The sequence below is a fragment of the Folsomia candida genome, unplaced genomic scaffold, assembly GCF_002217175.1.
Source record: "Folsomia candida strain VU population unplaced genomic scaffold, ASM221717v1 Fcan01_Sc024, whole genome shotgun sequence".
NCBI lineage: Eukaryota > Metazoa > Arthropoda > Collembola > Entomobryomorpha > Isotomidae > Folsomia > Folsomia candida.
This window is the reverse complement of record NW_019091216.1, coordinates 2,336,335-2,349,411: the sequence shown is the minus strand read 5'-3', so window position 1 is coordinate 2,349,411 and position 13,077 is coordinate 2,336,335. Positions and strand designations below refer to the sequence as shown.

The 13,077-nt window shown below is 30.4% G+C and overlaps 1 protein-coding gene across 1 annotated transcript in view; it reads right to left on the bottom strand.

The window, feature by feature from the left end:
* Positions 1-13,077, bottom strand: part of LOC110859080 — a 28,921-nt gene that overhangs the window by 2,016 nt on the left and 13,828 nt on the right. Inside the window, exons 5-9 of the mRNA XM_022107943.2 lie at positions 4,616-4,674; positions 4,505-4,534; positions 4,086-4,117; positions 3,860-3,966; positions 2,234-2,484 (exon numbers count right to left, since the gene is read on the bottom strand). Of these exons, the coding sequence (XP_021963635.1) occupies positions 2,234-2,484; positions 3,860-3,966; positions 4,086-4,117; positions 4,505-4,534; positions 4,616-4,674 (479 nt within the window). The remainder of the gene's footprint in view (positions 1-2,233; positions 2,485-3,859; positions 3,967-4,085; positions 4,118-4,504; positions 4,535-4,615; positions 4,675-13,077) is intronic.

The following is a 13,077-nucleotide window of genomic DNA, read 5'->3' as shown; positions in this document are numbered from 1 at the left end:
CTTAAAAGGAAAATTTTGAAGTATGGAAAATATTTAAAACTTCAAAGAACTATAATTTTAAATTTAATTTTCTACACTAAATTTGTAGCAAAAACTTCTTCATGCAAAATCGTATTCACAAAATTCTAAACATTGTTTATCAAATGTTCAAATATTTATATATTTTTCAAAAATAATGGCAAACCATTAAGTCATGACTGAAATTTATGAAGTTAGATCAAGCTTCTGCATTGCATTGGCCAAACCTAGTTTGTTATACAGTAGATACATTTCGCAAAAAAAAATGCCGAAATATTGATGTTAAAAAAATGTCCCAAATTTTTAAAATTCGCAGAAAAACATAGGAAAATTTTTGAAGTATGGAAAATTTTGAAAACATTCCACTCCAAAGTATTATTTTAACCGTTATTTTCTAGTCTAAACTTGTAACAAAAACTTGTTCACCCAAAATCGTATTGGCAAAATTTTAAACTTAAAAAAATGGTCAAATATTTTCATATTGTTTTGCAAATAATGCCAAACCATTACACAAGAATTAAAATTTACTCGACAACCTGGTTTTTGCAATACAATAAATACGTCACAAAAAAATTAACGTCGTCGAAATTATGAGAATTTTTGAAAACTAGTAGAAAAACGTGCAAAATACTTATATTCACAATTGAAAACTTTCAAAAAATCCAAAAAAATTCGGTTACTGGATGACACAATTTCAAATATTTAAAAAAATGAAATAATTAGTCATTTTTGTAATATCTGAAATTTATGAATTTTTATTTTAAATCACGTTCGCACATTATTTCCACCTAATATAATTTGTGTTACAATAAAAACTCCTAAAAAAGTTTAACGTCGTCCAAATAATGAAACTTGTAAAAATTTCAAAATTTCTTTAAAATTACAACACAGAAAAACGTACAAAATACTTATATTTGGGAAAAGCTATGTAGAAGCATGAAAAATATTGAAAACTTTGAGTCCAAATTATTATTCTTAATTCTACTCTAAAAAATTTGTTCATCCGAAAGATGACACCATTTTAAATATTTAACAAAAATTGATGAAATATTCACTCATTTTTTTCGTAAATATATAACATCTGAAATTTATGATATTAGATTTTAAATCAATTTTGTAGGAAACGTCGAAAGTATTAAAAATATTTTGAAATATTTTGAAATTTTATCCCGTTTGTCGAAGTTGAAAACACATTTACAAAAAAGAATGCGGCAGAGATCTGAGACTATTCATAATATGAAAAATTCGTGCAAAAACAAAAATATTCAAATAAATTTTCCCAAAGTTAAGAAATTATATTTTACAAAAGAAGGTCTTTAGTTTAGCGTTCTACAAAATTGGCGTACAAAATTATTCGTAAAAATTTAAGTGACGGTATTCCACTTAAGTTTCAGAAATAGCTTCTAAGTTCGATATTTTTAGATTCCAATATTATTTTTCAAATCGATAATTATTACGAAAATTTAAGTATTTTCGAGGAGAAGTTACTGTCATAATCAGAGCGGAAACATTGATGAAAATTTTTTTAGGAAACCTCGAAATATTAAGAAACATTTTTTTATATTTTCAAAATTTTAGTAGTTTCTGCGGTTTGTTGAACACATCCAGTGTCACATTTATTTTTTTTACAAAAACTAAAACTGTCAGACAAACCTTTGACTTATTTTAATATGCATATTCGTAAACATTTTTAAAGTGCCGTTAAATAATTACGTTAAGAAATTGATTTTGTTTAAAATTTGCCAAAAATTCACAATTTTTTAAAATATTTATTCAACCATTTGAGACAAAAACTTTTTTGTTAAAAGAAATTGGATCACAAACAATTCAATTCCAAAGTACAAATTTTTGTAAAATCCTTATTTCAATATTTGTTTCGTACGTATTTCGTAAATATTTTAGCATTTTTTCCATAAATGTTAAAAATATTTACTCTAAATAAATTTGATTAAAATTTACTCAATTGTGAGTAAAATTGCCACCATAGCAAAAATTGAGTAAAATTTACCCTGAGAAAGGTAAAATTTACTCAAGGTAGAGCAAAAATCTTTCAACCTTGAGGAAATTTTACCTTTGTCAGAGTAAATGTTGATCAATATTTGCATTGGTGGCAATTTTACTCAACTTAATTTATAGTGTAGCAATTCTTCGTAAAAAATACGAATTCGCCCTCTGTTTATTATTGACAGGAAATAATTAACTAATTTGTCCTTACCTGGCCATGGACTGTTGCAACGTCCAGGTCACGTTATTGTACCCAAAACTGAAGTATTTCTGGACATGGGGGTCCACGAAGGGGTGGTGCGAACTGATCGTTTTCACCATCGGATCCTCCACCCAGCCCGTTTCGAACGCTTCCGCGATCCCGTTCGCGTTTAAGGTAGGATTATTGGATAAACAGACGGGATGAATGTCCTCGGAAAAGCGGACGGGACGATCCAACAAAAGAATCGCGACGTCATTGAGCTATAATTGCGAAAAAAATTGCAAATTTTGTATACTTAATTTCCACATAACTTACTTTTATTTTTGGTGTGAACTTGCGAAAAATATGGTGGTCTATCAGCGGATGGTCTCATATTTTGAGCAAATTAGTGCGAATCGATGACAAATTTAATTATTATGAAATTTGCGAAACGATACGATCTCCCAATGGCGTTTACGTTTGGCAGAGATATTTGCATCCGAAGAGGAGAAAACGCGCTGTAAATTTGTAAAGTGTAAAATTTGTCGACTTTATGGCGCATTTTCTCCTCTTGCGATGTAAATATCTCGGCCAAACGTAAACGCCATTGGGAGATCGTATCGTTTTGCAAATTTCATACTAATTAAATTTATGATTAAATTACTTAATACTTACACTATTTTGAGTTAAATTATGTAGTGCCAATCATTGAAAAATTTAATTAAAGTGAAATTCGCGAAACGATACGATCTCCCAATGGCGTTTACGTTTGGCCGAGATATTTGCATCCCAAGAGGAGAAAAGCTCACAAATTTTTAAGTATTTACTAACTATGCGATGACGCCAGGGGTCTCGCTCCGATTTTGATGAAACGAGGATAATTATGTAGCCTTAGGTAAATAATTGAACACATGTTTCGGGATTTTTCATAATGCTCAGTTTAAACAAAGTTATGATGGTGTAAGTGGCCGAAAATTCGCATTTTTCTCGTGAAGTTTTTATCTTAATGTTTTTTAGGGAGAAAAATGCGAATTTTCGGCCACTTACACCATCATAACTTTGTTTAAACTGAGCATTATGAAAAATCCCGAAACATGTGTTCAATTATTTACCTAAGGCTACATAATTATCCTCGTTTCATCAAAATCGGAGCGAGACCCCTGGCGTCATCGCATTGTAAGTTTACGATGGAAGATCAGGAGCAACAGATATCTGGTCATGTTCAATTAAATTTATTTGTTTTCAATATTTTTTTCTGACTTTGAGATACAGCAATGTTACACGTTCCAAATTTACTCTGGGTTTTCTCCTCCTCGGATGCAAATATCTCTGCCATTCGGAATTCATGGCTTTTGCAAATTTCACACTACTTAAATTTGTGATCGATTGACAATATTTTGAGCACGATCGGCTGTTTGGGGGAGATATTTGCATCGCAAGAGGAGAAAAGTCGACAAATTTTACACTGCAAAATTAACGACGCGTTTTCTCCTCTTCAGATGCAAATATCTCTGCGAAACGTGCCCCTTGGGAGATCGTGTCTTTCGCAAATTTCATCATAATTAAATTTATGATCGGACCACACTAATTCGCTCAAAATCCGAGAGCATCCGCTGGTCGACCTCCCTTGTGAGGTTTAAAGGTGCCAATTTTTACCAATTTATCAAAGCTGAATCCTTTATGTCGAATGACTTTGAGGACTTTTCGAACCGCGAAGGGTCCCTCGGTCTGCCCTCCGAAGGCAGTCTTGTACCCGATGTGAACTACAAATTAAAAAATATATCACATATTTTTAAAAAATTAAGAATTCAAGCATTTTTCAAAATTTTAATGGAAATATAATATTCTCATTAATTTTGAATAGCTTGGAAACCTAACGCACCTCGCATGTGGAACACATCCGCAACCGTGATACTGCAAAATAATAAACAATAAATTACAAATCCTCCTCGTTTCAGAAATTTGCATCTTTGAAAATTTCTTAAGAATTAATGATTTTGAAATTTTGCACATTTTACTCCTCACAAAACTTGTATAGGAATTGCGCACCGGTTTATTAGAACCTGCTTCCGCAGAAGAATATTTGCAAATTTTATATACATGCAGATATAATTTGCATAATGAATATCATCCACATTTCTATGACGTGTAGAAATCAAAATTTTGCAAATTCGTTCTGAAATTTTACTCCGGATACATAAAAAACTTTTACTTCTGTGCAGATTATTCATAACAACTGGTTTCTTTAATATTCTCAAATTTCTTGCACGCCAACCAATTTTTATTAATTGATCAACTTACTTCGATACAAAATGGGATGCTGTTAAAATACTGTAAATAAAAAACAAAAATTCACATTAATTAATTCACATCAATTTCGAAAATAAGCAAATTCAATTTCGAAAATCTTACTGTCTATCTGTAATCAGACTTCCGCTACAAAACGGTCGAGATCCCCCAACAATGGTTGCCTACAAAAAAATTACACAATTATAAAGTATCCAGGTGACTCAAATAATTTGTATTTGGGGTTTTCACGACCTTCGTAACTGTTGATTCGTAACGAAAAAATATTCAATTTACAAAGGGTTGATGTGAAAGATGTATCTTCGTAAATAATATGGGTATTCACGTCAACTTCGTAAAAGCCGTAAACGTCGCTTCGCAACATATCTTCGCAAGTTTGCGATTTTTGCGAAGAGTTGCGATGCGACAACCAATCAGATTGCTTTATTTTTTTTACGAAACATGCGAAGCGAAAGGGCATCTATTATCGTCGTAAACTATTTTTCACAAACTCGTCGTCAAGTGAAATTTTAATTTCTCCTCATTTTGGGAAATGTTGCCAGACAACCTTAAACTTTTCCGTCAAATGAATTAATTTACGCATTTTCATGTAAAATAAGTCGTTCACGACACCGATTTCGCAAACACCGCAAAGTTGCGAAGATGTGTTGCGAAGTGACGTTTTTTAGTGACGTGAAGACCCACATTATTTTTCCCCATGGTGTGCAAGCATAGAATTTTCGTAAATGTTGCAAATTTGCTTATTAGGAAATTTCTTTTTGTTAAATTATTGTCAAATTTTAAAGTCGGAACAAAGTTATGGAAAAGAAAGATATTTTATTAAACTTGGTCAGATCCTTCTTTTTCGCACTGAAATAGATTTTGAGATTTTGAAATTTTGAAATTTTAATAATAATTTTAATCAACATTTACATCATTTAGAAAAATCTTCACTCTCAAATTATTTTGTTACATAAAACAGAAAAGCGGAAAATCTCGAAATTTTCTGACTTTTATTTGTAGTTCATGCGAAATATTTTTAGGAAAAATAAATCAATCTTGCCCACATTTAGGAAGCTTTATAGGCGTGGAATTTTTATAAATGTCATAAATTTGCGTATCCAATTGTACCATTTAAAAGTCGGAATATGTACAAAAAATATATTCGGTTAAATTTGGGGATATTTGAAATTTTTAAATTACAAAGATAAGTTGTCGTTACAATAAAATAGAAATGTTAAAGTGAGTAAAAACTACTTTAGTAACGTGTAAAAAACATATTGTACGATTTCAAAGTCGGTAAAAAATTATGGAAAGAAAAATATATTTAATTAAGCTTTGCCAGATCGACGGACACAAAAAGATCATAATTTCAGAGAAAAGTTTCAAATTTTCGTAATAAATTTAATATAACTCAACATTTACACAAATTAAACAAAATATTTCCTTACGTATTTATTTCATGAAACTAAAGCAGAAATTAGAAACTTTATTTGAAGATTGATTGAATTATTATCTGGAAACACCCTGAGGTTTAATTCTTACATAAAATATAAATTATGGATTCGAAATTTAACAAAAATTTAAATTTTTTGAAAATCTTAAAAAAATCTTTCGATTTGAAATGTTATTTTGGGTACATGTGACCAATTTAAAAGGGTACCACAAAGTGTATTTTATAATTTGAAAAAGTTGAAAAATTTGATTTTCTGCCGTCGTGTAGCTTCACAACGAATTTTTCTGCATTTGTGTAACTGTCGTAAATTTATAACGTTTACCACAGTTACGAAGGTTTTATGTGCATTACAAATTATATGTTTAATTTTTAATTTGAACTTTGAATTCAAAAAAACCTAGTGACAACTTCGCATCATAGAATTTTCGTAAACCTCGTAAATTCACCATAGTTAAAAGAATACCGTGAAATAGAATAATCAGGCCTCACGCCAACCTCGTAACCCCGTAAGCTTACGAAAATCATCTTACGAATCAAAAACATGCACTTCATCTTCGTAAAGTTTTGCACCAAAAATTACCTTCGAAATGTTCCCAAGTCTCGTCAGAAGTTCATAAGTTTCTATAGTTTACGGAGTTACGAAGGCTGACGTGAAATGCCTAATTATCAATTTTGAAATATCCTCGCTTTTAATTCATACGAAATATTTGTACGAACGAAAATCGGTTACGAAGCCTGGAATTTTCATAAATGTCGTAAATTTACGATATATACATATTTGCGACGTTTACCACATTCATGATGGAATAAATACTAAAATAGATTCGTTTAGAAAAATATTTGTCAATTTGCAATAGGCTGACGCGAAAGATTTACATAAGTATACTCTTAGGCAACTGGTATTGAATCTTTACGAATCATTACCGGACGGAGTACATATATGACTCTACCGGCATCGGTAATATCGATCGTTACGGCGCAGTAATGAGGTGGTAATGAAATCTATACCACTTAGAATCAAAATATAACCAATCCGGTAATGAATTATTACCAAATCAATACCAACACGGAGTACATATGTGACTCTACCGGATGCTTTACAGTGTACCTTCGTAAGTAATACTTTTAAGTTTCGTAAACATGGAACTTTCGTAAATGTCGTAAATTTGCTTATCCATTAAAAAATAAATTTAAAAGTCAGGACAAAATTATGAAAAAGAAATATATTCGATTAAACTTGATCAGATCAGAGGTGTTAACATTCATGAATTTAACGTTGTGAATGAATAGTCATTCCTATATTCACCAATGTTAAATTCACGAATGTGAACAGGTCCGGGTCAGATGCTTCATTTTGCTGAAATCGATTTTGAAATTTTGAAAATTCTAAGCTTTTAAATTTCAAAATAGATTTCAAAACAGTATAGAATTTCAAAATTTTGCCATTTTCAAATTTTGAAATGCTCCTAATAAATTTAAAATAACGCAAAAACATAATTTCGAAAAAATCTTCGCTCGGAACTCTTACCTATTTATTTCGTTTCATGAAACTAAAGCAGAAATTGAAATCCATGCAAAATTCCTGCCAATATTAAGGAAGCTTTGAAATCCTAGAATATTCGCAAGCAAATTTGCTTATTCAGTTTATTTAAAACGATTATCATATTTCAAAGCTGCAACAAAATAATGTAACAATAAATATATCGAATTAAACTTGATTAGATGTTTTACCCCGATTGTAGTAGATTTTAAAATTTTAAAATTTTAAAATTATATATAACAAAGTTTTAAAGTTTTGAAATTTTGTAATGTTTGCAATAAATGTAGAACTCAACATCTACATCATTTTGAAAAATTTTGACTTTGAAATCCTGCATATATATTTTTTTGGCATGAAACTAAAGCATACATAGCTATTCTTACAATATAAATCTCCAAATTTCTTGACTTTTAGTTCTTAAGAAATATTTTTACGAGAGAAAAATTTAGGAAGCTTTGAGATCATGGAATTATCCTAAATGTTGCAAATTTGCTTTTGTTCAATTTTTTTTAAAGATTGTCACATTTCGAAGCTGGAACAAAATTATGTAAAAATAATTAATTTAATTGAATTTGTTCAGATACTGGAATTTTTAATGGGAGTTAATTTTTGAAATTTTGAATTTACCATAAGAAATTTAGCATAATTTTCTACAAAATGTTTTTACGGAGGAAAAACACGCATTAATCTTGCCTAAATTTAAGAAGCTTTGAAATACTAGAATTTTCGCAAACGTTGCAAATTTGTTTAAACAGGAGAGGAATTAAATTGTAGTTTCTGCAAAGCGTTAGCATAGATTTTGAATCAAAATTTATGCTTACGCCTTGCGCAAATTACGATTGAATTACTCCCCAGGTTCTTAAAAAAAGATTGCCCAATTTCAAAGTCGACACAAATTGATGTAAAAATAAATATATTTAACTGAAATTGGTCAGATATGGTTTGTTGTTGAAGGACAAGTTTCGAAATTTTGAAAATTTTCGCAAGAAATTTTGAATAGCTCTGAATGAAAAATTTTTTAGAAGGTAAAAGCGTACCAACCTTTCCTTTATTTACGAAACTTTGTAAGCATTTAATTTTCGTAAGCGTCGTAAATTTGCTTATCCAGTTGTAACATTACAAAATCGGAACAAAATTTTGCAAAAGAAATATAGTCCGTTAAATTTGGTCAGATAGGTTTCCGGGAATTGAAATTTTGAAACTTTAAAATTTCCGAAACAAATTTAGTATAACACTCGACGAAATGCTTTTACGAAGGAAATCAATCTTATCCATATTTACGAGGCTTTGTAATAAGCATGGAATTTTCGCAAATGTTGTAAATTTACTAATGAAATTTAAAAAAACAAGATGCTACATTCCAAAGTTGAAATAACATCATGTAAAACAAACACATTTCACTAAACGTGGCCAAATATGGTTTTTTTCTTTGGGAATAAATTATGGTAAGAAATTTTTGGTAATAAATTTTCGTAATAAATTTTAGTAACAATTTTTGGTAACAAATTCAACAGTTACATAACTTGGATAAATTGCCTTTACAATAAAATAGCATCTCGCAAAAATTTAGCTGGAAAACCATAAAAAAAAATTCGCAGATTTGCCCAGCAATTGGGCATGTTATTATTTCTCTAAATTATTTCGCAAACTCATCCTCACCAAAAGAAATTTAAGAAATGCATGGAAATAAATCAAAATATGTAGATGATTTTCAGTAGATTTTTGAGATTTGCAAAGTCAAATTTTGCGAATCCCCTCACGACAGAAATATTGAGGGTATTCATTCGTTAACCCTTAGCCGAGGAGAAACGGTAACTATGTTTGGCGTTGCTGCGGGGCCTTTCGATGACCACAATTGTCACCATTCGGGAAGCCAAAAAATAATTAAAATCTGACAAGTTCTAAATCTGGAGACTTTTATTGTATGTGTTGCTTAGATTCGGGACGATTTTATAAATGCTCAATTCGGGAGAACGGCAAAACACGTTAGTAGAAAATTAACTGCGGGACAACATCAATAAGTATCATATTTAAAATGATGACTGATGAGTATTAAAATTTAAGTGTAACATTGTAAAGCAAAGTTGCATGATAATTTTAGAGTTATGAACTACGACTATGGTGCAAAATTATGACTTCAAAACTACTCAAGACATTTGTAAAATGGACATGTTTATGGATCTACATAAGGGTTTTTTTTAACTCGGATCAAGAGTTCTGACTAACTATATGCATTCATTTGGTATATTTTATTTTTGAAATGCAGCCAAGACCTCAACCTATACGAGGAGATCAATTTGATAATTTATGAGTTTGATAGAAGGTGTATATAACCTTTTATTTATTGGCGACGCTGGTTTTACCTCATATTTTGTATCTTAAATAATCCCCTGTACCTTTATAAATTAGCTGAGATAGTTGGTGTACTAAGCAAAATATTTGTCGAGCTTCTGGGAAAACCCGAAACTAATTTCTCCCACTAGTTTTTCATCAACGTTGAAAATTAGCAAAAATGAACATGTCCTGACAAAACCAAGATTACACGAGACGGGTGTGGTTTGGCCTCAATAACTTTCCGTTATAAATTTCTTGAATAGTTTTATCAGTTAGTAAACCAGAGTCAGAAATTTTACACACAACCCATCCTATGCAAAGCAGGGGCGAAGTTATATGAAAGTGACCTAGTGTTACCACGGACGATTCTGAATCAAGGCCCTAATAATTTTAGTTTTTAGTGCCAACGTGTTTTGCCGTTTCCCGAATCAGCTAAATAATTTTTACCACGGAAATATCCGTTGTCCCGCACCTGACATGGAAACGTGAAAAGCCGTTGACCCCGAAGGCAGAGACTTTTTTTGCGAACGGCTTTTCACGGTCTCCCGAATTAAAGCAAAAACTCTAAAACGTTTTTAAACGGTCTCCCATGGCTAAGGGTTAACAACGTTCGCAAAATAATAAAGTTGGCAAAACATAATTATACCGATTTTGCAATGGGAAAACTCCACAAATCTCTGTTGGTTACCGAAGTTTGGGCTTTTGAATTTTTAAAATTTCTTATTTTGTAAATTTCAGACGAAAAACTTCAGTAACTAATTGGAATTAACGTATTTTTCCTATTGCAAAATTCGAGACATTTGAACCAAATTTTCCGAACCTTATGATTTTCGAAGTGTCTTCACTTCGTTGCTTCGTAAAATTCGCAATTTCGAAAAAGTTATGTTGCGATGGGAACATACGAGCTCAAAATTAATCAGGGTATTCATTATGAGTTCGCATGTTCGCATCGCAACATAACTTTTTCGAAATTGCGAATTTTGCGAAGCAACGAAGTGATCACACTTCGCAAATGAAAATTTTATTTAAATATCTCGAATTTTGTAGTGAGAAAAATTCGCAAATTACCTTTAGTTACCGAAGTTTTGCGTCTAAAAATAAGAAATTTATAAAATATTTCAGAAGACCTTCGGTAACTAATGGAGATTTGTGGACTTTTCCCATTGAAAAATTTGTGAAAAATATTTTGCGAACTAAATACTAGCCCTGGAGATGCGCAAGTTCGCAAATTGATTTTCAAGCCAATTTTTATTGCGAACTTGCAAACTTTATTTTTTTGCGAACGTTGCTAACGATGCGACTCGAAATCTACCCTCAATACCCTCATTTTGATCTTGGCAAGTTTGCTAAATGAGTTTGCTAAACGCGAAATACGACATTGTCGTGAATACGCTCATTGTTAGATTTCAAATTCGTAAAAAAATTGTGGGAAAGAAATATATTTAATTAACCTTGACACAAAGATCAAAATTTGTCTGAAAATTTTGAAATTTTTGTAGTAAATTTAATGTAGCTCAACATTTACACAAATTGGATAACTCTTTCCCTTAAAATCTTACGTATTTATTTTGTTAAAAGCAAAAATATGAAACTGTTTTTTAACGATTGATTATATTATTAATCTCGAAACACCCTGATCTTTAAATCTTACTTAAAATATAAATTCTGGCTTCGAAATTGACCAAAAATTTAAATTTTTCGAAAATTTTGAAAATCTTTCGATTTGAAGTACGTTATTTTGGATAAATACATTTAACTAAACTTGTCTTTGGGAATGAATTTCGGTAATAAATTTAACGCAACTCACCATTTTCATAACGTGGATAAGTTGTCTTTACAATAAAATAGAAATATTAAAATAAGTAAAAAAAACTTCTAAAAAAATATTGTAAGATTTCAAAGTCGGGGAAAAATTATGGAAAATAAGCATATTTAATTAATGTTGGTCAGATCATTCAACACAGAAATTATAATTTCTATGAAAATTTTGAAATTTTGATATTTTTCATAATAAATTTAATATAACTCAACATTTACACAAATTGGATAACTCTTTCCCCTAAAATCTTACGTATTTATTTTGTTAAAAGCAAAAACATGAAGTTTTTTTTTAATATTGACTATATTTATTGATCTCGAAATATCTTGATGTTTAATTCTTACTTAAAATATAAATTCTGGCTTCGAAATTGATCAATTTAAATTTTTAGAAAATTTTAAAAAATCGTTCGATTTGAAATACCTTATTTTGGGCGAATGTGTCTAACTTAAAAGGGTACGCACGCACCACAAAGTGTATTTTAAAATTTTAAAAATTTTAAAATTCGAGTGTCCTCCGTCTTGTGGAATTTTTCTGCATTTTCGTAAATCTGGTAAATTCAATACGCGATTTACAACGTTTACCACATTTAAGAAGGTGCTGACTTATGTGTGCACCACAAATTATATTTTAAAATCGTAATTTTAAATTTGAATTTAAAAAATTTTAAATTTTTAAATTTCTGCAGTGAATTTTTGAATTTCTTGCGACAACTTCAGCACGCATCATAAAATTTTCTTAAACGTCGCAAATTTACACTGTTTACAACGTTTACGAAGGATGATGTGAATTTGATCATGGGTATATTCGTAAACCTCGAACATAGTTAACATAGTTACAAGAATACTTTGAATTTGAATAATCAGGCTTCACGTCAACCTTTGCAACCATGTAAAATTACGCAGTACAGCTTATGAATCAAAAACATGCCCTGCTTTCATCTTCATAGAGTTTTGCACCGTAACTTCGCAAGCAAAAATTATTTTCGAATTGTTCCCAAGTCTCGTCAAAAGTTCGTGAGTTTACGGAATTACGAAGGGTGACAAGAAAAGCCTGATTATTAATTTCGAAATATCCTGACTTTTAATTCCTGTGAAATATTTTTGCGAACGAAAACACATAAGAAAGAAATTTTGAAAATTTCAAAAGTATAAAATTTCTAAGTTTTATAATTTCGAAAAAATCGGAACACTTACGCATTTATTTTGTTTCAAACAGAAATTGAAACTCTTGCAAAATTGTATAGATTATTAAGCGCTCAAAATTTCCTGAATTTTAGTTTCTACAAAATATTTTGAAGACAAGAAACACGCATCAATCTTGTCTATAATTGGGAAACTTTTGAAATCATAGAATTTTCGCAAATGTTGCAAATTTGCGTATCCATTTTTCTTGAATAAATTTTCTCACTTCAAAGTCGTAACAAAATTATGTAAAAG